General features: G+C 35.3%; 1 protein-coding gene across 1 annotated transcript; it reads right to left on the bottom strand.

Moving 5' to 3' along the window:
- Positions 1 to 1,469: 1,469 nt before the first annotated feature.
- Positions 1,470 to 14,575, bottom strand: LOC129004393 (uncharacterized). Its single transcript, XM_054432966.1, has 2 exons — positions 14,401 to 14,575; positions 1,470 to 5,572 (listed from the first exon to the last, which is right to left on the bottom strand). Exon 2 carries the CDS (start codon positions 5,567 to 5,569, stop codon positions 3,641 to 3,643), a length of 1,929 nt encoding a protein of 642 aa, XP_054288941.1. The 5' UTR covers positions 5,570 to 5,572; positions 14,401 to 14,575; the 3' UTR covers positions 1,470 to 3,640.
- Positions 14,576 to 27,393: the final 12,818 nt, after the last annotated feature.

The following is a 27,393-nucleotide window of genomic DNA, read 5'->3' as shown; positions in this document are numbered from 1 at the left end:
CGTACACCCCGAACTAGTCTCTCAAACCAACTGACTCCATCGACGCCAGGCTTGCCACTGTCGGGCTCCAAAGTTGAAAATTTTTCCCAAATGGTCGTGACGCCAAATCGAGGGACAGACTTATTTTGTCATGGTAGTCAGTTTGCAATGACAATAAAATTATAATATGCTCCTTTTTTGTAAGTTTAATAACCATTGATGACATAAAAATATGGCTTTATATATTTCGGCATGAATAATTAGTCTAAAAACAGCGTGAAAGTTGGAAAATGTACCCTAGGGACACGTCATGGTCGTGAATTTTGAGACTTTAAAAATACGAAAAAAATACCTAGAACCTATTTCAAACCAAATAAATGTGTGTAACATGTTGCCCCCGTCCCAAAAAATATTAAAACACATAATAATAAACTACAAATCCAGTATCTACGAAGTAAAAGGCCAGGGACATGAAAACGTACGTTTTTAAATTTTCACTCATTAGCTTTGACTATTGATAGAGCTACGCATTCCATTCCAGTTTTAAAGTTGTCGCCAGTTTTGCATTCAAAAGGTAGCTGAAATAATTGAACCGCCAACAGAATGTTAGCGTACATTAGTGATTTCTATCAAATGAGAAAACTTTTTCAGCATTTAAGCCTAACTGACAGAACGACTTGTCATAAGCCACATAATCTTTTATGTCACATCAATTATCTCAGTAACAAAATTAATTTAAGTTAAAAAAATGTATAAAAGGAATCTTGGACTGCACTCCTTGATTAACTCATTCAACCATGTTATTCTTAATAAAAAAATTATCACAGCTAAAATCCAATCGGTAGGTATCCAAGAGTCAATAATATTAGTTTTTAACAGTTTTAAAAATTGGCTTACTCAAACCTGTAAACACAACAGCTTCCTAAATTCCAATAATTATTTCATTAATGGAAAAAAAACTTAATTGCTTTATAAAAACGAAACGGATAGCTCAAAGCCCTGTGGACAGATTTTATTTTAACTTGTTATAGTAAAGGCACGTACAGGAAATAAAGAGTTCCATTAAAAACAATAGATGGCTTGTATAATTAGAAATGAAGGGATTTAAAACTTACAATAGTGAAAACCATTTAAATCACAAAAACATAGCTCTTGTAGGACTAAGGATGATTGCAGCTGCTTACTGTGGTCATTTGATAATTTTCAAGCTATTACAAGACCCAAAATCATGTATCTAGCTACAACATTGTTTATTGACATGTTCAACAGAGAAGTCAACCATTAAATAGTGACACAGAAGTTAATACTGTTGTTTGTCCTCATACAAACCAAAACCCCGAATTTAATATTATGTTAACTGCTGGCTTAAAGTTTTGCCAGTAGATTCCATTTACAGGGATCATTTTTTTTTTCATTCAAAGAGATAATATTGAATGACTCTAAAGTGCAATGTTATAAAAAAAAAAAACTATGTTCTCAGATATTTTTTAAAGCTAGTTTGTCTACTATTTATAATTAACTATATGTTTCCTCATGGTTTCAATTAATTTTAGTCGGTGGACAAGAATAAAAAAGTATTTGACAGCAGCACACTATTGGCAGATCAATTAAACTTATTTTCAATATACATTTATTTTGTATCCTTTATTACTTTTGTTTATAAACACACATATCCCAGTCCCATGTTAAGACAAAAAATAACACAGATTACATCCAAACATAATAAATCTTTACTGCACAAAATCTGTTCATAAAAATACACCATTTATGGCTAAACACATCAAAGTCACGTAAATTAAAAAAGTCTTAACTGAGAATATGAAATCCAACATTGTATACAGCCATAAAAAGCATAGTAAATGACAGGTACTATTTTAAGGTTTAAAATATTTAGCTAAACATCACAGATTGTTTTATCTTTAATTATGGATTCTTTAAATAATGGATCCATGAACAGTAAAAATGTTTGAAAGTATAATTAAAAATATTTGTTAGATTTTTACAGCTAAATGTTGTGTCAGGCATGTTAATAAAAACCAAACTTCTCTTTTATCAAAACCAGACTACATGTGAGAACTTAATCTAAATATATAAAAGGCAAAGCCCTCACTGACTGACTGACTGACTCACTCACTCATCACTAATTCTCCCACTTCCCATTTACCTAGGAGGCTGAAATTCGGTACACTGATTCTTTGGGCATTAAATAGGAAAACTAAGTAGTTTTTATTCGGATCGGACTCTCGGGCTCCGCCCCAGTGGCTCTGGAGTTTCCCATGTTAACCTAATGATTTTTCATATTTAAAAGGAATTAATGAATCTTAACAGCTGTTTCAATTAAACAAGCTGGTTCTGTTCTATGATGTTCAATAGCTTTAAATTTACAAGGATTCCCAACAGGGTGCAGCACTATATATTTTTTTAAATTTGTAACAGCTAATTTGCAAACAATAGGTGAGTGAGCGTAGCAAACGAACTTCAACCTGAAAGCAAGTGAGCGCAGCGAACGAGCTCCAACCCAAGGGTGAGTGAGCGTAGCGAACGAACTTCAACCAGGACGTGATTGAGGCATGCAAATACGAATATGAAGTTAAACAGGGGCAAAGCCCGCGGGTACAGCTAGTACTTTATAATTTTCTGCTATCTGCTTTAAGGCAAGCCTAAGGGTAGAAACACACAAACAGAGACTGGGGGCGGGGCGGAGCGGCACGATTTAGAGAGACAAAATCAAACCCATACTATCAAGTAGTAACGCGCACACAAACAGCTGAAGCGAGCGTAGCGGAGCGGAGCAGTTAACTTTGAAACAATCTCGTTTGTTTTTCTAGAGTTTGAGAGCGGAGCGGACAAAGATCTTGTGGACATTTTTAGTTACACTTTCGCCAGTAGTCCGCTCTGTACCTCCATTCTACTGGAAATGGAACCTACCCAGAGCGTTTTGGAACCTTCTCGAACCTTCTCTTTTTGAAAGAATGTATTCAGAGGTCGAGGTAGACATGTATTGCATGAATCGCGATTAATGCTTCTTTAAGAAGTGGAAACAAGTGGTTATATTCACCATGTACCTCCCTTCATTCCATGTAACCACTCCGATCGGTTTAAAGCATGCAAAATGAATGTTTTTAGTCACGTATTTTCACTGTGATGCAAATTGCGTGAAAACTTACTATGTGATATCTTGGAAATTATCGAGCTCTCATTTGTGTCGCTCTCGCTACTTGCTGGTGTGCGATGTCAATCGCTCTCAGTCGCGCCGCTACAGCTTGCACGGAATCGCCCCACAATCGCTGTATGTGTTTTTACCCTTATGGTTTAATCCTTGGGTTTGCTCTGAATTTACATTCAACAGTTTTTATTTAAGTTAAAAATTTAAATTAAGAGGTGTTATTAGTGACACCAGTTTTATTTTGTCAATGTAACAAAACTCATTACAGTGAAACATTCTGTTTGATTTATGTGCCTAGTTTATTTAAATATAACATATTTAAAGAGTAAGTATTTTTTATTAAAAAACCAAATGTTTATTGACAAGTATTTTTTTTAAATAACAGTGTCCTGATTTACAATACCGAATTGATTAATATAACTACTTAAAACAAAATGGGAATAAAAAATTGTTTAAATAAATATTCAACAATCCTTTACATTAATATTAATGTTCTTAATCTTTGCTGATATTTTCAGAGAAAACTTCTATGACATTTTCTAGTGAGGAAATATTACTTGAATAAACATGCAACTCCTGTTCACTATTAAGCTTACTCAAGTCTTCAATATTGAAAGTTTTTTGTAACACCCTAGATGTATTTTTCCACTTGGCCGGTCCATCACTTGTAGCTATTACATCTGTCGATTCTATGTTGTATTCATGGCCATTTTCACCTGTGTCAAGAACTACTGTTTCAAGAGATATTGATGCATCTAAATCTTCAGTAGTAGTATACGTTTCAGATGAATCAATACTGGATCCACATTCAACCATGTCTTCATTTTCAGTTGAAATGATTACGTAGTCATCATCTTCTCCTTGGTAGTTTGATATTGTTACTTCATACTGAGATGAGTCGTCTTTTACAGACATCATTGACTGATCCAACCCACCTTCATTATTTTCAGTTTTGATTATTACTGTTTCGGGATCTTCTACAACCTCTTCTACTTCCATCAGCTGTATATATTGGTCCTCGGCTACTTCTGTATAATTTAAATTTTCTGTGACACACTCGTCTAGTTTTTCATTGTAGCCTGTTTCATTCTGTGAAGATGTCATTTTGGACTTAAGTAATGTAGACTTATTTGTTGATACTCCCTCTGAAAAGTAATCTTCCGTTTCTTCATTCTTTCTGGTCTCGGACTTAGACAGGGTTTGTGTTTGTTGCGAAACCGTGGTACCATCATCATAAATTATTTTACTTTCATCCATGTTTAAGGCTTTACAAATTTCTATATTACCCTCCTCAGTATAAATTATTTTATGACCAGTGATGCTTTCAAGTTCTCCATTAGCATTGATGATTAAACATGTCCCACCCTCTTCATCACTTTCATCAGCCATTAGTGAATATCCCTCAACATACTGATGGTCTTCATCAACAGGATAATATACTATATTTTCCTGTTTCACTGAAACAACTTGTGTGTCAGTATATTCTTCCTCCTCAGTGTGTTCATAAATCACTTTTTCATCATCAACACTGTTATTCTCTTGGCTATACATGTTCAGTGTATCTGAACTCATTCTTTGTCCATTTTCCAAATCCTGCATCTTCTTCTTTCTTCTTATGTTATTTTTACTGAAAACAACATTTTTGGGATTTATCTTAAAAGAGTCTACTATATTCCAAAGATCCTTTCTAGTTAACAAATGAACTCGCTTCGTATCAATACCATCTCTTCTGAAACTGTTAATATCATCAAGAATTTGATCGAATGGAACTTTTAAAGCAAGTTTTTTTGCTATCAATAATTTGTCATCCGGATCTATGCTCATTCTAGAAATGTCTTGATTGTGACCCAGGTGAGTGTCTATATAACTAACAATTGTGATTTTCTCCCCCATTTCAACTTCAATTTTGGCTGGGCAATGGGCATTTATTTTATTGGATCCTTTTACTTTCATGTGCCTCAAATTTCTCCCTTTAGGTATGAAATTGCCATCTCTGTGACAAAAATATGTACTTCTAATAAATCCATTTTTCCTCATACGACTACTTGACATTTTTACAAATCTTGACTTAGTTTTGTTCTCATACTCACTCTTCCAGACAAAAAACTCTTCAGGAGTTTTGAAATAAACATTTGTTTCCTTCAGATGTATACCATGCCAACTTTGATAGTGTTCACACATCAGCTTCCTGTTTAATGCTTTAAAGACACACAAAGCACAATTAACTGATTCAGAAATATCATGAACAGCACTTTCTAAATGTTTTATCAAGTTATATTTTTTCTGAAATGTTCTTCCGCACTGATCACACATGAATTCATTTGTTTTTTCTGCATGCTTCCACCTTGAATGTGACTCTAAGGTTGAAAGTTTGTAGAATATTTTGCCACATTTGTGGCAGAGAAAAGCATCATCAGTCTCCATCCCCTGTAACAAAACAGTAACATAAGTAAATTGGTACAGCTTAAGATTGCTTAGTGTTAAGAGTCAGTCTCTGCAATTGAACTTCAAATTTTCCTTTTAGCGAATTTCCCCTATAGGGAATAAGCTATTACCGTAGTACTCATGGTGAGACCTGGACCCGGGACCAATTTATTTTTTTGTTTTGAGGTCCCTAGAGGCCAAAAACACCATCCGTTCAAATTCATATATATATATTTATATATATATATATATATTTATATATATATATATTTATATATATATATATATTTATATATATATATATATTTATATATATATATATATATTTATATATGTGTCCGTTAGCGCGATAACTTGAGCAAAAATGATCCGATTTTGATGAAATTTGGTACAAACGTGTAAACCTATGTTTATTCGAACGAGTTCGCGAACCAGCATGATCGGACTATGGGAACAGGGGTTTATGGGGGGTTTTATGGGGTAAAAATAGGGTTTTCCCGTTTTTGACCCTAAAAACTTAAAATTTAGCAATTTCTTTTCAAACTATTTTGTAGAGCTTAAAAAAACAAATAATTTAGTATATTAAAGCGTTACTATGCGCCTAATGGTTACGGAGAAAATTCCAAAAATCTGTAATTTTAAAATACCCATGTTATTCTTATGGAGAATAAGTTAACTGTTGTAGTTTGCTTGTTTATGAACATATTTTGATCAAATTTGGAAAATGCATTCATTTCATACTAAACTATTAACCTTTTACAAAAAAACACATTTTTACCCTCCCTGTTGCAGCAAACCTAAGTACTCAAACTAATGTTATTTAAATTGGGAATAAATGTGATATTTTTAAGGAGACATTTTAGTGTAAATCCAATCAGGCAAATGGAAATTCGCTTAGTCTGCAGGTTTGCTGCGGCGGGGGTATTTAATATTGCATGGGAAAATAGTATTTTTCACATTGTGCAGGCTAAACTTTAGTTTTAGTTTACTCAATCGAACTTGTAACTTTAAACCCTTTTATACAAGCATGTTATTTTATTTAAGCATTATGACACTTATGGGGTTAGAAGGTGTTATTAAAAAAACCACTGCTTTGTTGAAAATTACAGATAACATCCGCCGTGCAATGGATAATAGACAGGCCACAATTTTAACCCTCTTTGACTTTTCAAAGGCGTTTGACTGCGTATACCATCGTCTTTTGCTCCTTAAACTGTGCTTGACTGGTTTCTCTGACAACTGTGTTGACTGGATTGAGTCCTATTTATCTGATCGTCAGCAGTGTGTCAAAGTAAATTGTATTTGAAACAACATATACCGGTATTATAGGGAGTTACTGAGTTTGTCAAAAAGAAGTATTTGCAATGTAGTTTTCTGATTTTAAAATTTATTTTGTTCTGCATCGTGTCATGTTTTGCAATATTACGTTCAATTACGAAATCATCGGAAAATCTTAATATTACAGTAGCCTACCTCTTATAGTATATTTCGTACCTAGGGCCGAAAATGAGGTTTTGCCGGCTCGAGATAGTTTTTAAGTTCGAGACGAAGTCGAGAACTTAAATCGATCGAGAGCTGCAAAACTATTTCGGTCCGTGGTACGAACGCTATTTTTCACCACACTATACCCTATTACCAGTATTCACCACTATAATAACGCACACTGATAGTCAACACAACTACAACTTTAAGGTTATGTGAAGAAATAATTTGAGGAATCAGCAAAAATAAAAATAAATAGTTGCTAGGCAACGGTGACAATAACACAATTATATTGCAATGCTATGGATTTTGATTGTGTATTTAAAACGCATTCATGTTTTAAGTAAGTAAGGGGACAGCTGATTTTGCGGCCCCGGCCTGTAAAAACCTGCTCGGTCCCCAAATTATGATGACAGCTGGCATGGCCAGCAAAACATAACTTTCAGCTACCAATTAACGTATGTAATACAGCCAAAAACATCATAGTGTGGTGAAAAAATGATTTCTTATTAAATTATCTTATGTCTATTGTGGTTGGTGTCTGCCTTTTTTACCACTTCCAGGGTGTCTAGTTTATTTCCATTATAAAATTCAAGACTAATTCCAGACTTTTCAAGACTAATTCTAGATTTTTCAAGACTAGTTTTTTCAACAATTAGTGGTTGTTGATACCAAAATGTATCGATTCTCGATTCTTGATACCGATACCAATTTTTATTGCTTAACAAAATTTTCTGAATAATACTACACCAACCACTGTCTTTGTCATAAAGTAGTATTATGATAATGTGGTGTTTTAAGGTAAAGAAATAATGCAGCAATAAAAAATTCTAACTAGCAAATTTGTTTTTTTTTTATCATGAAATCTTCCGCGTACCGTACGTTTAGACATGCGGTTACAGAAACGTGATCGTCGTCGTCCGCTATCACGGCAAAATCATGAACATTTCCCGCGGTCTTGTAGCCATCAATGACATTATCGTCGTCTCCCACGGTCTCAGAAACGTCATCGTCATCGTCCGCGATCGCGGCAAAATCATGAACATTTCCCGCGGCTGTTTGGACATCACCGTCATCTCCCGCGGTCACGGAAACGTTATCGTTGACGTCCGCAATCACGGCAAAATCATGAACATTTCCCGCGGCCGTGTAGACATCATCGTCGTCTCCCGCGGTCACGGAAACGTCATCGTAATCTTCCGCGATCGCGACAAAGTCATGAACATTTCCCGCGGCCGAGCAGATATCATCGTCGTCTCCCGCGGTCACGTAAACGTCATCGCCATCTCCCGCGGTCACGGAAACGTTATCGTTGATGTCCGCAATCACGGCAAAATCATGAACATTTCCCGCGGCCGTGTAGACATCATCGTCGTCTCCCGCGGTCACGGAAACGTCATCGTCGTCGTCCACGATCGCGACAAAATCATGAACATTTCCCGCGGCCGAGCAAATATCATCGTCGTCTCCCGCGGTCACGGAAACGTCTTCGTCGTCTCCCGCGGTCACGGAAACGTCATCGTCGTCTCCCGCGGTCACGGAAATGTCATCGTCGTCTTCCGCGGTCACGGAAACGTCATCGTCGTCTCCCGCGGTCACGGAAACGTCATCGTCATTTTCCGCGGTCACGGAGACGTCATCGTACTCTCCCGCGATCGCGACAAATTCATGAACATTTCCCGCGGCCGAGCAGATATCATCGTCGTCTCCCGCGGTCACGTAAACGTCATCGTCATCTCCCGCGGTCACGGAAACGTCATCGTCGTCGTCCGCGATCGCGGCAAAATCGTGAACATTTCCCGCGGCTGTTTAGACATCACCGTCATCTCCCGCGGTCACGGAAACGTTATCGTCGTCGTCCGCGATCACGGCAAAATCATGAACATTTCCCGCGGCCGTGTAGACATCATCGTCGTCTCCCGCGGTCACGGAAACGTCATCGTCATCTCCCGCGGTCACGGAAACGTCATCGTCGTCGTCTACTATCGCGGCAAAATCGTGAACATTTCCCGATGCCGTGTAGACATCATCATCACTGGCTTTCGCGGTTACGTAAACGCAAGACGACGATCGCGGCAAAATTATGGAAATTCCCGACTTTGAAATCAAATTCAAGACTAAATCCCGACTTTTCAAGACCATTTTGAAATTCAATACTAATTCCCGACTTTCCCGATTTTCCCGACTACTAGACACCCTGCACTTCTAACGATATTTTGTCATATTATTCAAGACAGATCATCATAGGTTCATGAGATTATTTCCATACATGTTTTCAATTATTGGAAAAGATTTTGATTGTGTAATACAATACTGTACAAAATAATACAAGTGCAGTTTAGGGCACGTTGCCCATATGAGCCGTGTCCATTATTTTGTTAAATTAATACAGTAGTGGTTTACAGCAACTGGAGTATTTTTTTAATAATTTGTATGAATAAATATGTCCATGATTTAGATCTATAGGCCTACATATTTAATAGGCAAGCAGGTTTTTTGTGACAATTACTCCTACGAAACTACTGAACCGACTGACATGTTTTTGGTGTCATTGGAAAGAGCGTAGGCTAACGTGAAGTTGTGCAGGAAACATTCTTTTTAGGGAAATAATTAGAGAGTGAGGCCCTAGGGCCCTTTAAAGTTTTGTATTTCTCCGTAAGATTAACATGGGAACCAAAATTGTTATGAAATTCCAGCTGTTGTCAGAAATTAAAAGTGAGAAGAAGAACATATGTTAATTGTAAACAGTCAATAAGTTTGCTAATTTATCAGTTTGCTACAAACATTTACTGACTTGGTTGAAATGAAATATTTACTATTTGAATTTGGGTTGGCGTAAATATTACATTGGAAAAAAGCGAGAGAGCCTAGATAATTTGATACACTAAAAAGAAAACTGAATTAACACTGTGCTGCATTTCTTAGTAAACATTGAAACAGCCGATTTGCCAACTATGGAAACATAGGAAAGTCATAGAACACCACCAAGGAGAAGAAATACAAAAAATGTTTTTTTTTTAATAATCATTATATGGACAACCTAATGCGGCTATGATCAAGGCTATTTGTAGAAAACACTAAAATACATGGTCAGCTTTTGAAAAAAAGATAAGATATTTACAAGAAATGATGATTATATCGATCTGTTATGTACATCTTGAGTATTTCCATAATCTTTAAGTCGAATCTTTTAAAGTCATCAGAAATTATGACTGTTATTTGTTTTAAAATAACGCCTGTAATACTTAGCAATTGCTCGAATTCGAGCAACAGGGACCCTAGTAGTCCTTAATCTGCAAAATTGCAATTTATTGCAGACTTTTTAGAGATGTTACTTTGATGTATTCATTCAGCTTAGTGAAAACACAACAGAGCCTTTGGATGTTATTAAAAGTAATAAAAAAGGTTGTATATGTTTACTAGCGCTACTCAGCAACAAAAACCATTTAATTTTTCTCTACAAGAAATTTTTTTAAAGTGCACCGGTAACTTACCCAGATAGTAACATAAACAAAATGCTCAAACTCGATACTACAAAATAAGTTCAGGCCAAAGCAATTTTAATGCGCTTGGATTGTGACATTTATTAATTCAGCTTATATATTTCTCTTAACCAACGGATTATTCATCTGCAGAAGAAGTTCATTATGCTCTTATCGTGAATAACATCCAAACACAGAAACCTTGCCTAAAATAGTAGGCCTACTGTACCTATATCTTGACAGATGGTTTGCAGTGGCCAATTATGGACCGTGGCCCACTCGGTTGGCCTTAAGTGAGATTTGTGAAAATAACACTACACTTTGACTGTAAAACAAATTTCACAACGAGTAATTAGGTACCATTTAAGCAGTTACTGTCATGCCATAAAGGAGGTGTTCCTTTTGAACTAGATATCCTCATCCTTTCTCAGATAAGTTGATTAACAATAATGCATGTAAACGTCACTATTTACATAATAATTTACAGTATTTGCTTTTTGGAAATGCAGCATTGCTTTGTCATTTACATTACTTGTTGCCAATGAAGGCGCATGACCATATGAACAAGGTCTCTCATTTCAAGAATAAAAGCCAGCTTCAGTACAAGTATATTTCACTACCGTACATCTAACATTCCGAAGATACATTATATTGAATACTTTATGTAGGCTAATTAATAAGGCTGAGACAACTGACATCCGCATGTCATGGAATCAAAGTTACTAGGTAAAACCCGTCAAAATCGACAGTTACTTTTAAGGCTTACATTAATTTATCTAACTGCGATAAATTGGGTGAAATATACATATTTTGAGCATTTGGCATTGTTTAAAGAGTAATAAGTGCAAAAACAATAATGATATTAATTGCATCATTAGTTGCCAAATTTGGTTGATCATTCAATGAATAAAATATTCCCCATACCGAACCTCATCGGAGTTATTATTAGTATGTTATATGGCATCTCTTCCTTTGGAAGAACCTTTAAATAGTATTAAAATCGTATTGGTGGATCTTTTGTAGTTAAACACTTCCGTGATTTCATCAGTGTAATACGATTTTATTTCAAAAGAAAATATTTTTTGGGAAGACATATTCTAAATTCAAAGGGAGGTATATCCGTTACAGTGTAAGTTTGAATTTTCCTTCGTCACGTCGCGTCAGTTCATATCGTACTTCTGTGCCAATGAATGAACCCTCTAGCATAGTTTTGAGAAATTGATTGTGGGGTTACTGTTAAAGCTGGAATTCCTTGACATGGGGGATGTCAGTTAGTTGTCTCAGCCTTATCAATAACATGAAGTTGTCAATATAATCTCTCTGCGGAATGTTAGGTGTAGTGGAATACCTAAAGTGAAGTTGGCTTTTATTCTTTAACTGTTAGGGGCCTCCTAGTTCATATGGTCTTGCTTCATTGGCAACAAATAATGCTAATTACATAGCAATATTGGATATTTCCAAACAGCTAAAATACTGAAAATTGGCTGTAACGTATAGGCTATATTGGCGTTTACATATTGTTAATCAACGTATCTTATAAAGGATTATGTGATCTAGTTTAAAAAAAGCTATATGACCTTTCTGTCATGACAGTAGCTGTTTAAATAGTATTTTATCTTTTACCATATTTTACAGCCAAAATGTTGTGTTATTTTCAATAACGTTGCCAACCCAGTGCGCCAAAGTTCGTAATATAGATAGGTGCAAATAATTTGTCAAGAAGGGTACCATTTTAGGCAAGGTTTCTTCTCTATGTTTGGATTTTATTAGACAAGATAAGAGCAGATATTTGTACATAAATATTTGATATGTGTAGAATAATATGATAAAATGTAGGCAAAAGTGGTGAAAAACGCAGACACCAACCCGTACAATAGATATAAGATAGTTCAATAAGAAATAATTTTAGAATTGCTGTAATAAAAGGATTTTCCACTGATTTCGTAATGGAACGTTATATTGCAAAACATGACATGATAAAGAAGAAAATCAATTTTAAAATCAGAAAATAATATTGCAAATACTTATTTGGTAAAATTCAGTAACTCCCAATATGTGTGTTGTTTGAAATACAATTTAAAAATGAACAGCTGTTTCATTAAAAAGTATTATTCACAAGGCCAAAATGTAATCAACTCTGTGGAGGGATCTTTAAAGGTTTCTGGGGCAGAGTCCTAAGGGATTTTGCTTAGTTTTTCTTTTGATAACTCATTTACAGATCAAGACCTTTCTTTGGACACCTCTACCAAGTTTCTACGCCCAGCCGTCCTCTCAAGTTAGTGGGGACAAAGTTTCAAATTAAATATTTAGATTACCCCTTGTTAATCATATGGGAGAATACCCAACTTTGATGGCCTGTGGGGCAAAGCCCGAGGATGAGGACTTTTATTACAGGAATTTGTGAAAGGGGGCGTCTACAAAAAAATACTTTATTTTGACACGTCTTTTGTAAAAATCCGTCCATTATTAACGGAGGAGTAGTGTTTCGTAGAAATCGCCTTCACGTATTATATATAAGGATGCTAAAAAAATTATTATTGTTGAATATAGAGGGGAGAATGAATAGGCACAGAAGTACGGTATGATGACCGACGTGACGAAGGAAAAATTAAACTTCAGCCTACACAGCTGGTGGGCCTTCCTTTGAAGTAAGAACATGCCTTCTCAACAAACAGATATTTTCTAAAAAAAAAAAAATTCTTCTAAAAGCATTCTTCATTTTAATAAGTTATAGGCTATTCATCAAAAAGAAGAACCAGTTAACATAGGAACCATAACACCTATGACAGACGTTATAAGAAATATGTTATCATTGAATGATCAACCATATTTTGTAACTAACGCAATAGTCATTAATGTTTCTACACTTATTTATTACTCATTAAACTTGCTAAATGCTCACATTTTTTATAATTTCACTCTTTTTATCACAGTTAGAAGAATTGTCGTAAGCCTTTAAAGCAACCGTCGATATCAACAGGTTTCACCTAGTATAATATCAATTGGATTCAGTAATAACTTATTTACTGCAGTAAGTTATGCTTTAAGTTAGGCCTTTAAAGAAAATATTTTTGCTAAGCATGGAATTTCTTACTGTTGGGCTTTCATTACACATATGGTACCATATAATATAATTAGGCCTAATTAGTTGCTCATACATGAAATTATGCACTATTGCACATTGTTGATTTTAGGCACTGTGAGATCATACTTTTGCACATTTTCACTTTTAGGCACTGTGATATTAGGCCTATGCACTATACAGTATAGCAAGTTTTCCCTTTTAGGTCAACTGTGAGATTATTAACTATGTTGGTTAGCAGACGTTGAGGGTTGAGGTGAGGACGATCATGATGTTATTGAAGTGGCAGTGGGTCTAACTTAAGTTATAGCCAATTTCTTGTATTTTACAAGAAGAAATTCCAATTTTTATTAATGTTGATGTGATTTATACTCCCCGCAAACATTCGTGGCGGCTGAGGGATAAGGACGGCTGGGTGGTGGCCCAGCCCCTAATTAGCCCTCGCTCGGCTGCACTGGGTTTTAACCTAACTTAGGCCTACTGTAAATGTGAAAATTATTGAACATCAATGTTTCGAAAACATCCACTATAGCCTAGATGCTCGTCCCTAAGGCATAACTTAACTAGCCTACTGAGAGAATTTCCAGGATCCAGATAGGCCCCTAGGCCTATCTACAATCAGTACCTATATGATTTGGGAGAAGTTAGGCCTATACTTAAAACTCTAGAAATACCTTTTATTTAGGAAACTGGTGCGATTCCTTATTTTTTAAGGAAGGTAGCCTAGTGAGTTAAGTTAATTGAAATGAAACCATAGACCTAGTATAATTTAGTCTACAACTTACACTTCATTTATGTAATTCCCTCGAAGATCAGCAATGGCGGATGAAAATTGACAACTCCATAACAGACTTTTTATTTAATCGTAAAAAGATTAACTTTTTAATTAGGGTATGACAAAAATAAACTTTAAATAAATTATATGTCAGAACAAAATTCAAATTATGTTACAAAATACTTAGGACAGAAGGGGTCTGACTTAGGGGAGGTACGAATGAGGCATTTAGTTCAAAATTCCTCCGTGAACAGCGCTGTAGTAGAGAGCACTTTGGCAATGAAGGTTTACTAATCGCAAAAATAGTTCTGTACATAAAATAAAATTATAAATGCCTCAAATTCAATTTTATTATTTTTTAATTATAAAATTAAACTATCATAACCTAACCGAACTAACCAAACTTGCTGATAAAGAAATAATATAACAAAAGTTTAGTAATCGGAAAAATAATTCTGTTTATTAAATACAACTAGAAATTGTTCAATTAAATTTTATAATGACTTAATAATAAAATTAAACTGTATTAACCGAACCAAACCAACCAAACTTGCTGATAATAAAAAAATCTTGGACAAAAAGTTAATGCTACCAGCGGGATTCGAACCCGGGACCTACTGTATATCAGCCCGGCACGCTAACCATTAGACCATCGAGGCCGTTGACAATCGACTGTTTTGTTACGGTAATGACGTTCCCTCAGCTAATAAGAAGCCCACAGCTGTCATCGTAGCCTCTTCTATACCTCCCCTGAGTAAATACCGGACAGAAGACAAGAAATAAAATCATAAAAGGTTAACGCCAGACCAAAGAAAATGAACATACACGCAGTGAAAAAGCAAAGAGTCGTTCATTTTCCACTCCAAAGATGATCTAACACTAACGAACCAATAGTGTGATCACAGCCTTCTAGAGAACAGAGAAGGTGAATATTTTTGTCGTCATTACTGTAAAAGTTACTAGCCTTAGTACTACCGTAGATAAAACATACTCCCTTGAGTTGGTTAGTCTATGGTACTACACATAAAAGTACGTATCTCCACTATAATACAAAACTAATTAACATAGATTAAATACCCCGCCACAGAAAACCTGCAGACTAGGTGAATTACGATTGAACAGACTCAGTATAATAGATCATAAACATAAACAAATGGAGTAACTGATGAAATTACATTAACATATGGTTTGACAGCTCCATTTGAGTAATGTGTTAAATAATGTTTACATTCGGGCTAGTGACATCATGTCATATCGAACAATATCGAAGCGGAAATAATTCTATATGTATCCTCGGAACTGTAGCTTCATGTGTGTGCAATTTGAGCCCAGTCGGTTCAGTAGTTTTTGCGTGTTTGAGTAGCAGACAGACACACACACACATACACGCCATCCCTATACTTGTGTGGACATGGGTTTTTAACCAAACTATGTGGACATCAAGGCACACGGCTGAAAAAAATATCCTAGGTTCTTTCTAACCTCAAATTGAAGATGAATAAAAGAACACTCCTTGTTTATTGGTCTAAATGTAGTAAAAAGAATCATAAAAATTGTGTGGACGTCCCCTCAGTTAATGCAAGAGTCGGTCATGTCCCCACAGGTATTGCAAAAGCTAGTACACATGTCCCCACAGATAATGCAAATGTTGACACAATCGAGTGTTTTCTCGCTTAAAGGTGTTAATGTCCACACAGTTTGGGAATTCCACTGGTTGCATTTTGACAGTATATTTAGGTTATGTCTCCACTCTTCTTTATAAACAAATCGTTGTATATTAGTTACATCCGAATTGCTATGTAGCACATGAAATAACAATATTCATGTATTAATTCATTGTAAAAAATATTTAATAAGTAAGAAATACAGTTTCTCGTCAGATTAAAATATCAGGCCAAAGTACCAATGTCTTCATAAAGATATTGCTGGAGGACTATCGATATTTTTTTCAGTGATAGTGATACAATCGATTTGGTTCCATATTACTAATATAATTTAATATTATATATTAATATTGTATAATTTGATATAAATATTTTATAGTATTAATTTAATATTAAAATTTTACAATATTGATTTATTAATTAATATTAATTGAATATTTTATATATTAAAAATATATAAATTAAATACTTTGCTGTATTTGGTTTTGACTTAATCAATGACACCAACTGACTTTGTCTCTGAACAGAAAGCCCTTTCAGATGAGGTAGCTCTAGTTAGCGCCTATAACCGACGGTAGTGTAAATGGATTAATGCAGGTAGGAGAAGAAATAAAGCATATTCCCGTATTAAAATTACTGGCGGTCGTAAGGAAAATGTACTATGTATTTTAATTAATGACTATGCTGTCGGTACGGCACTTAAATTGCAACCTACGAGTCAACCCAACACTTCGGTCATCTAGATGGTGGCGTTTTGTTGGGGTAGCATCTTGACGACAACCCCTTACTATTAGAGGAGAGTTAAACATTTTGTATTCTCAGTTTTTTAATTGTAATTCACTTTATTATTGAATTCTTTCTATCTTTTTTTCAAATGAACTATGTCCAAACGAATGAATTTTTGGAAAACGTAATCTATCGGGAAAATGCAGCCGTTTGGTTCTAAAGAAACTGTTAGGATGATGTAGACGTCGAAACGCTTTGTCAACCAGGGCCGTCCCTAGAGTTGTCAGCGCCCGGGGAAAATATAGTCGCGGTGCTCCCCCCCCCAGTACTAGTCACATTCGCATATGTAAGCTTCATACTACATTACGTTTACATTTTGATTACACCTATAGTGTTACAAATTATTGTTAAACTTCAGTCTCATTTTTCAGATTCGTATTTATTAACGCCATAATCTGAACCTTTACCATTCATGCAAACCTACAAGACCACAAACAAAATTTGCTGCGGCGCCCGGGTCAACTTGCCCCGGTTGCCCCCCCCCCCTTCGAACGGCCCTGTGTCAAGCTGTGGTTCATAATTGTTGATTAAGCTCTTTTTTATGCCACTGGTGAGACAACAACGTTAGATAAACATTAAACCTTATAAATGTTAATTTAACAAGATTCATTACCCATAATGATTCAATTTTCATTAAATTTATTATATTTCTATTCTAGAATGGTTTACTTATCCTTCCCAATACTTATGTCATGATATTATGTTGTGGCCCCTAGATCACCAGATTTTAGCTTGTGTAAATTTCTTCTGTGAGGCGTCCTCAAACTTAGCATATACACTCACAAACCCCGTACTTAAGGACGCAATTAACCAGAAAGTAAAGACAAATGATGGCCATTAAATTAATGATGGGACTTGTAATGGAAGAATGTAATAAGACAGGGATAAAAACTGTACTGACTAATTTTGTCACAACTGAAATCTAACTTAGTGCATTTAATCAATCATCTTAGTACGACCAGACAAAGACCAAAAACTCGGGGGTTCGTGCACACCATCATGTTGCGTTGTGAGGTTGTTTAGAATCTACTAGAAATATTTGATGTTGATACTGTAAGTTTATCGAAAATGTTCACAGCCATCTATCACTGTGTGGGACAAACAGGCATATTCGGATAGAATATAATAGCATTCCTTAAATGCGTGTTTATTTTTGTTATCGGAGGCCTCATGATTTGAAGAAGCTCATCGAATGACTGGACTAACATACGATAGTATAAAAAAACGTTGTCACATGTTTCCTGATGTTTTTAAAACGTACGAAAACGTTCACCTGCATCACGTTCACGACAAAAGGGATGAATCCAATGAATGACTTCTGTTATTTGTTCTTAGTAAACCACTTGCTTCCATTACACACACAAGTTTTATCAATAATATAAAAGGATTACCTCATCCAACCACAGTTGCTGGTATGACGACTAGTTTCGTTCCTTAGAACTTCGTCAGGTCATTGTATGCAACCGCATAATCAATGTATTAGCATTGTGGTAGGTCAAAAGATTCTTTAAAATACTTTCAAAATCACAATAGTCAAAACTAGTCATGTTGATCAAATTACAAAAAAAGAATAAAAAGTGATAAAACTGGTTAAAACTGTAAAGTCTAGCCAGCACTGTCTATTCACTTGCAAATGGATCTTGCAAATTGTTTTTTTACTTACTAAATACTATATTGAATAATATATGTAACATTTAAATGTGATAATGATTTATTATATCACACACTCATTATATTTAATATGAATGAATGAATTATATATTTATTCCGACGAAGTATTTACAAAAATTGGACACAAATATTTAACGGAGAAGAAAAACATAAATGTGAAATGAACTGAATAAATTAAATTAACCTTTTAATCTAATTCTATTTGATCAAAAAGAAAAAAAAAAGAAATGAAAGAAGATGGGTGAAAATATGAGCTAAATGGAATCACAGGAACAAATAGTGAAATAAATAACTATGAAAAAAATATTAGGTGGCATAAAAAATTAAAAAAAATTATTTATATCAATAAATTAATATATATAATTGATAATAATGCTAGGTTTAACCAATCTGTAAGAATTATTTAAATAGTTGATTGGGTTATTCATTTATTATGAAATGTTGTACAAGGAGTATTCTATATCAGGAGATTGGGAAGCCAAACACTCAAGTCTTATTGCTAGTAGCCGCCAGCAGCTTTCCTTGTTCACCAAAAAGTCTGTAGGAGCGCCACTAGTCAGACATCTCCTAGTCCCCACAGTTAATGTATTTCTTGCAAAAATTGTGTGGACGTGTGTGATGTCCACATAAGCGACCAGGTCCACACAGTCTGGTCACATTCACACTCATGTCCCCACAGCTTATGCAGCACGAAAGCACGTCACACACACACAAACACACACAATCTCATCTTTGTTTGTTTGTTTGTTTGAAGTTCAATCACGCATTAACTACTGGACGGATTTGGCTGAAATTTGGCATAATGTTGGCTCACATTCCCGATTAACATATAGGCATATTCTTATCTCAAAAATCCTTTCGGGCTCCGCCCCAGTGGCTCTGTAATGCCCCATGTTAACCTTATGAGTATTCATATTTAAAGGGAAGAATTTAGTCAGCTGTTTCAACTAAAAAAGTTGGTTCTATGATATGAAAAAAAGCATTAAAAAGTTTTAAGATTTACCAACAGGGTGCAGCACTATATATTTTTTGCATTTATGAAAAAAGCTAATTTGAACTTAGCAGCAACAAAACACTGTGATTCGCAATGAGAACTGTCAAAGTAGGATTGTTTACAGTTATGTTTATGTTTTTCATTTCATGAATAATTTGTGATGTTTTTCGAATTGTTGACAGTTTATTTTTCTCTATTGTTTAGGTGAAGTGGTAGAACATTATGGCTATGGTAGAAGTGTAATAGGCCTACTATAGAATACTGTAAATTTAAAAAAGCAAATTTTATCAAACTTTGTCCTCCCTTATTGCAAACGCCTGAGTATAACTGCAATAAGCATTTTATACTTATATTCCAACCCCGTACGAAGGACGGGTACTCTGCTAGTTTATATATATGTGTCCGTTAAGAATAAGAATAAGAATGTTTATTGCCATTGACCAAGTTGTACATAGGAATAGGCATTGTCAAATTACATTAAACAAAATATCACTAAACATGTTCATATCTATAGATAACAAAAATTAAGAATAACGATTGAGAGCTTTTAATTTACAGTATGAAAGATTCGGCTTTAATTTTATAATTAATGAAGTCCTTAACTGAGTAAAATGGGTTAGCTATGAGCCAGTTATGAATTTTTGACTTAAAAAGAGGAAGAGAAAGGCTGTCTGCCTGAAGAAGCTCAGGCAGCTTATTATAAAATTTCACACAATTAAGTTTAAAAGAATTACCTGTGATGGCCAGTCTGTGATGTGGTATATCCAGTTGTTCCTTGTTTCGTGTATGGTGGAAATGGTAATTTTGCCTGGTGGAAAACTCATTGAGATTAGCTTTAGTGTATATAAGTACATTGTAGATGTATAAGTTAATGATTGTGCAAATGTTTAGTCTGACAAAAAGTGGCTTGCAGTGCTCCGCAGGGCCAGCCCCCGACATAGTGCGGATGACTTCTTTTTGTATTAGTAGAAGCTCATGAACATGGGGGGAATGACCCCAAAGTTGGATTCCATATTGAATGTGGGATTGAAACAGTCCAAAGTAGGCTAGTTTGAGATATTCAATGTCAACAAAAGACTTGAGTTTCCAGAATAGACATGAGACTCTCGATAGTTTTTTGCTCAAATTTGTGATGTGAGTTTTCCAATTTAATTTACTATCAAGGTGAATGCCAAGAAGTTTGACTGAATGGTCTAATTTGTTTGAAGAGAGTGAAAATTCTATTTTCTGGGTTTTGGATTGGTTACAGATGAGTTTATTTGTAGAAAACCAGTTTAAAACACTGTTTTCTGCATTAGAAAGTGTTTCTGAGAGCTTTACAAGATCTTTATCAGAAGTAGCGATAACTCGAAAAAAAATGATCCAATTTTGATGAAATTTGGTACAAACGTGTAAACCTACGTTTATTCGAACGAGTTCGCGATCCAGCACAAATCGGCCCATGGGAACGGGGGTTTATGGGGTAAAAATGGGTTTTTCCCCATTTATCAACAAAAAATTTTGCAATTTATTTCTAAACCGTTTTGTAGAACTCAAAAAAAATTAGTATATAAAAACTAAAAAATAATTTAGTATATTGAAGCGCTGTTGTATGCCTAACGGTAACGGAGAAAATTCAAAAATAGTGTAATTTAAAATTCCCATGTTATTCTTATGGAGAAAATGAAAATTTTTGTAGTTTACTTATTTATGGATATATATTGATAAAATTTGGCAAATGTATTTATTTCATCCTATACTATAGACGTATGGTCAAAAACACTTTTACCTTCCCCGTAGCAGCAAACCTAAGCACTCGTTAAATCTAATGTTATTTAAATAGGGAGTAAATAAGTCTTATTTGTGGAAATATTTGAGTAAAAATGTAATCAGATAAGTTGAAATTCGCTTAGTCTGCAGGTTTTCTGCGGTGGGGGTATTTTGTTGTTGCTTAGTTCAAATTAACTGTTTCTATAAATGCAAAAAAAATAAATGCTGCACCCTTGTTGGTAAATCTTATAACTTTTAAAGCTTTTGCATACCATAGAACCAACTTTTTTAAGTTGAAACAGCTGACTAAATTATTTTATTCCCTTTATGAATCATGGGGAACCACAGAGCCGCTGGGGCGGAGCCCGAAAGGATTTTTGAGATAAGAGTATGCCATGCCTATATGTAAATCGGGAATGTTAGCTATAATCATACCAAATTTCAGCCTAATCCGTCCAGTAGTTAAGGCGTGATTGAACTTCAAACAAACAAACAAACACACAAACTTTCACATTTAATATTAGTAAGATAAGTCTGGGAATGAGTTTTCTATAACAGAATGAATATTTGGCTGCAGTTTACAAAAGTTTTAAGAAAACTAAATCTCTTTTGTGGTTTGGTCTATTTGAAATCGCCAGCCCAGTTTAGGTACCCTTCCACCTAGGGCCCATCAACAAAACTCGAAGGTATCCAGAAGAAATACTCAGATTTCTTGGTGTCCGTCAAGGCGTGAAGTCCCAGTGGACATCCTTTAAAATAAACGGTGAATCAGTCATCGTTGCAGCCTGTAGACCTGACCTAGCTCACTTGCCGATGTCACAACGTTTTTTGTGGTCCAGTTTACTGTATTTATTTTATGTTGTGTTTACTGTTGATGGTATATTTTGACTGTTGTAGTGTAGTTTTAGGAGTGTAGTTTTACTGTTTTGTTTCAGTGTAACATTCATTTGTCACTTTGAATTTCAGACATCCGCCAAGCCACGATCGATGTTATTATTGATATTTTCTTGTTTATTTTGTTAATACTTCTGTGTCATCATTGAACCAGAAATAAATACTGTAAAAAAGAATTTAATAATATTTTCCGTGGTTAAATAAAATGCCACGAGTATTAAGAATGAGGTTTGAAACCCATAGAAGACTAAGTTTAGTACGTGAATTAGACAAAATTTTGTGAACGCCGCATTGGATTAACTGATAGATCTAGAATCTCATTCTCTTGGACCCATAATCAACATGCAGATTTTGTGATGCATTATATTTCAACGCTGAAAAACACAAGGGGAGTGTATACTGCGTGTTTTCTCAGCGTAAAATTGAACCAGGTTAATGTAATGTACCTACGTGTAAATGATTATCTGAAACAACTTTCTAACTTACAAACAATGACACCAAGTTGATGCATTTTAAAACCCATGGCAGAAACTTAAATAGTGCATTACCTATGGTAACTTCGTGCACTAAAATAAAAAATGACGTAGGCGGGCCATACATTTTCACTGTGAGTGAACGGTCAAGTTCAGCATCGTTTAGGGATTAGAAATCTAAACCAGCATGACACAAGCTGCTACGTCCAAATTTATTTCTACGACACAGAGCAGGCAAAAGACCAATCGTCGAATAATGTAGCATCAGTGTTCCTGCCAAAACGAGAGTTTTCACATTCACGGATTACCTTGATGTTGCTCCCGATCTGATCTAAGTCTTGTCTTTCAACGAAGTCAAGATCTTCATTACTAACAATAAGGTGAGGAACAAGGTACTGCCCAATAGATATTTCGTCACGATGATGACCACCTGTATCAATTTTGTAATAATATTACCGTTGAAATGGAAAAAGAATAAAATAAAATATTGCCATTCTCAAGCTATTTAGGAAATATTTCTGCGACTGTTTCTTTCAGTAAATAATGTACACGTATGTCCGTATAATTTTGTTTAACTCCTATAGTTAATTCCTATAAATCTTGTTTATCAGTCAAATATAACACCTCGAATAGACTTTTTTGCACCTTTAGCCATTTTATGAAATAGAGGATACAATATCCTTCCCTGCTTTCGCATCTGCTCACAGCTACATTAACTTAACTAAACGCAGGAAACTGTTAAAACCAGGAAAACAACAGTGCGTACAGTAGTCACAGTTAGTCTGGGCGTTTAGTCTGGGACCCTTGTGTACTAATCGTCCCTCACACCAAAGCCATGAAGACAGCGCTGAGGCGCTGAACAACCCCAGAGAGCCGTGTGGGCCAGATGTTTTTGGAAATGAGCAATACTCCCCTCTACACCCCCCGCCATAGCGCGGCCGCGCACCCAGACTACTAGCTACGACTACTGTACAAGTACATTGACATGTCTCGAAATGGTCTGAACATAGCGTGGTGAAGGGGCCGGAGCCCCCCCCTGCCTGACACTGAAAACGACAACTATTGTCAATAAAATTGCTGTTGTATTTTGGTACATACATATTAACTATTGTTAGTATTGTTCAATGTCTATGTTCATGTTTGGTCCAAGCCGAGCATAAAAAAAACACGAATTAAAAACTTATAATACCCCCGGCGCAGCAAACCTCCCGACTAAGCGAATTTCCACATGCCTGAATTGATGTTCAATTGAATGTATTTAATTAACATTAGGTTTTATGAGTAGGCTTGCTGCTACAGGGTGGGTAAAAACGAGTTTTTTTTAATATTAATAACTTAGTATGAAATAAATAAATTTACCAAGTTTGATCAAAATATATCCATAAACATGCAAACTACAACATTTTACAATATTCTCCATAAGAATAACATGGGAATTAAAAAATAGATTTTTTTTATTTTCTCCGTAACCAATAATTGTACAAAAACACCTTGGTATACTGTTTTTTAAGCTCTTTAAAAAGGTCTGGAGAGAAATTGGGAAATTTTCTGTTTAGAGGGTCAAAAATTAGAAAAAACAATTTTTACCCCATAAGACCCCGTTCCCATGGTCCGATCATGCTATTTCGCGAACTCATTTAAGTGTATGCCGCCTTACACTTTCAAACAAAATGTTATCAAAATCGGACAAAAAATATTCAAGTTATCGTGTTTACGGACACACACACACATTTACACACATATATATATATATATATATATATATATATAAATTTATATATATATATAAATTTGAACGGATGGTGTTTTTGGCCTCTGGGGACATTAAAAGGAAAAAGTAAATCGGTCCCGGACCTAGGTACCTACCATGCCACCTACGGTAATACATACTTCCCTATAGGGAAATTCGCTAAAACCAAAACGAAATAAAATACGAAACGAAAACAACAAATCCGGCCTAAGACGGCCCTGAAGGAGCATTTAGATTATTTTTGTTTTTAATTTACTTTGACTTTTATCTCGAAGTAGTTCGACTTTATTCTCGAAGTAGTTCGACTTTATTCTTGAAGTACTTCGACTTTATTCTCGAAGTACTTCGACCTTATTCTCGAAGTACTTCGACTTTATTATTCTCGAAGTAGTTTGACATTTCTATTTCTAGTATAATTTCAACACACACAACACTTATCTCTGTTTCTGTCGTTGTCTTTTAAGCGTCCACTCACTTATGCAAATGTCATGCTTCGATAAAGAATTGAAAGTATTTCAGGCTGTTGAAGGCATAAATTAAAATATTGTTCGATCAGTTCATTAATGTCATATTCCATGATGTGTGCTAAAAAAACACTATCTCTATCTGCCAATTCTGATCAAAAATATGTCAACAAAAGCACCCCTACATCAACAGTAAATGCTCATAAGTAAAAGTTTATATAAGTCCTGTGGAGGAACTGTCCAGCAATCTGAACTTGTCACCTCTTGCCCTGCGACGTGACGTGGCTGATGTTGTTCTTCTCTGGAAGATTGTGAATGGTCACATGAACTGTCCAGATCTCCTAGCTGAAATCGACCTCAGAGTTCCTACAAACACAAGATCTCGAGATCTGCTGGGTCGAAGATACCACTCAACCAACTTCGACTTCAACAGCCTTTTCGCAAGGTTTATTCGCCTGGGAAATCGAGTTGCGTCTGGGTGTGACCTGTTCTTCGATGGACTTCACCAAGTTCGTCGGCAGGCCTCCTCTCTCTTCTTTCTGGGAAAGACTAGTAATTAATTATTGTTGTTTGTTTATCGTTATTTTCTGTTGTTGTTATGTTTGAGTAATTATTGTTGTTTAATTGTTAATCTTATTTTTTGTTGTTGTTATGCTTTGGATATTTATAACCTGTTATATTTTTGAAAACTTATATTTATTATCAAACTTTGTATAACTATTTTGTTGTACTCTACCATCATGATTGTCTTTGTAAATTGGCTGCTGCCGTTGGAAATAAATAAATAAAACATAAATAAACAGTTTAAGGCACGTTTTGCTTGGAGCGACAGGTGCGACGGTCGCGCAGCGACTGTCGCCCAGCGGCAGTCGCGGGGTGGTAGACTGTTTTGCTTGGAGCGACTTCTTCTTCCTGGCGTCATGAGACGTGGTAACGCCAGTGCACCTAACCTCAAAAGGGCGCACTATAAAGTCACTAAATAAATTCGATTAATTCACTTAGTAAAACAGGTAAAACTTAACAATTAGGTAAGTATTCTTTATAGGCCTAGTTATTTGTTATGAGAAACATTCCAAAACTGTAATGTCACAAGCCAAAATGTAATAAAATTACTTAATTTATCCGTAAATTGCAGTACACAAGCATAACTTGAATTGGAAATCAGTGTTATAAATAACCTCCTCACAGAGTGAAAATTATATTTTGTTGATTGTATTGTTAATGAAAAAATATACCATTATATACTCAATTAATATTTGAATAGCCTCTTCTTACCACATTACTGTAATAATTGGCTTTTTATATATTTAAACATAAAACGCCTGACGTTTAAGCCAATTTGATCAATAACCGTTTATACAGAACAATTTGAACACCTAAACGAAAATGTAATATTGGAAGTCTTTAAAGTCGACAATCTAAATAATCTACTAAAAATAACTTGTTATATAATAACATAATACTAAGCTAACCTGACGTTGTTGTACTTTATTCTTTGGTCTTTGAAGGAGATATGTTTCAAATCATAAAGCGCAGGGTGTTTTGCCACTTCTTCTAAACGAAAATGTAATATTGAAAGTCTTTAAAGTCGACAATCTAAATAATCTACTAAAAATAACTTGTTATATAATAACATAATACTAAGCTAACCTGACGTTGTTGTACTTTATTCTTTGGTCTTTGAAGGAGATATGTTTCAAATCATAAAGCGCAGGGTGTTTTGCCACTTCTTCTAATAAACGGTCGTCTTCCTCAATCCTCACCACTAAAATTTAACTTAATCCCAGACGTTGTCCGGGTAGCCAACGACGCCATAACGAAAATAAAAGGTAATCAAACTTGTCAAAATGTTGTACACTATAAAAACAATCAGAAAGATAACTGTCGCTAAGCGACTGTCGCCCCTGACTGGTCTTGGAGCAGTGCCCAGTGTAGCTCTAGCGTAGCGACAGTAGCTTCAAGCAAAACAGGACTATGCAAAACCCCTTTGATCAGTGTCCCGCGACTACCGCGCAGCGACCGTCGCACCTGTCGCTCCAGGCAAAACGTACCTTAATAGTTGTGGTTGCAGTTGCCGTGAGGAGAGGAACTACTCAACTACTTCGAGAGATAAAAGTGGAAGTAAATGAAAAACAAAAAGAAACTGAATGTACCTTCAGGGCCTTAGTACCGGCCAGAGTGATTATGATTATGGGGATTCAAGTTCAGAATTAAGTAGGTAGTAATTTTAAAATTAATTTTATAATTAAAAAGTTAATTTTCTAACTAAAAAATTATAAAATAAATTTAAAGATTTTCTTAAATCGACGTGAGAGGCTCTCCCACAATCCCCCACTTCTTCGCAGAAAAGGTTCTCATCAGTTTCATACCGTATTGTCAATGAATTGCTTTTCCGACATCCCTGCAAAGCACGTTTGTGGAGTGGTTTGTGGCTTCCGCAGGCGTACCAACCCACTATTACAATCCGAAAAAGCGCCGATGAAAAGAGCCGCTAACTTCAACTTCACAACGGTGTTCGTTGTTCGTGTTTGTGTGTTTGTGTTTGTGTGTGTCACAAC

This window comes from Macrosteles quadrilineatus, unplaced genomic scaffold, assembly GCF_028750875.1.
Source record: "Macrosteles quadrilineatus isolate MER2022 unplaced genomic scaffold, UCM_ALF_1.0 Scaffold_1__1_contigs__length_201487025, whole genome shotgun sequence".
Lineage (NCBI taxonomy): Eukaryota > Metazoa > Arthropoda > Insecta > Hemiptera > Cicadellidae > Macrosteles > Macrosteles quadrilineatus.
The sequence above is the reverse complement of the archived record's forward strand: the minus strand, read 5'-3'. Positions and strand labels throughout refer to the sequence as shown.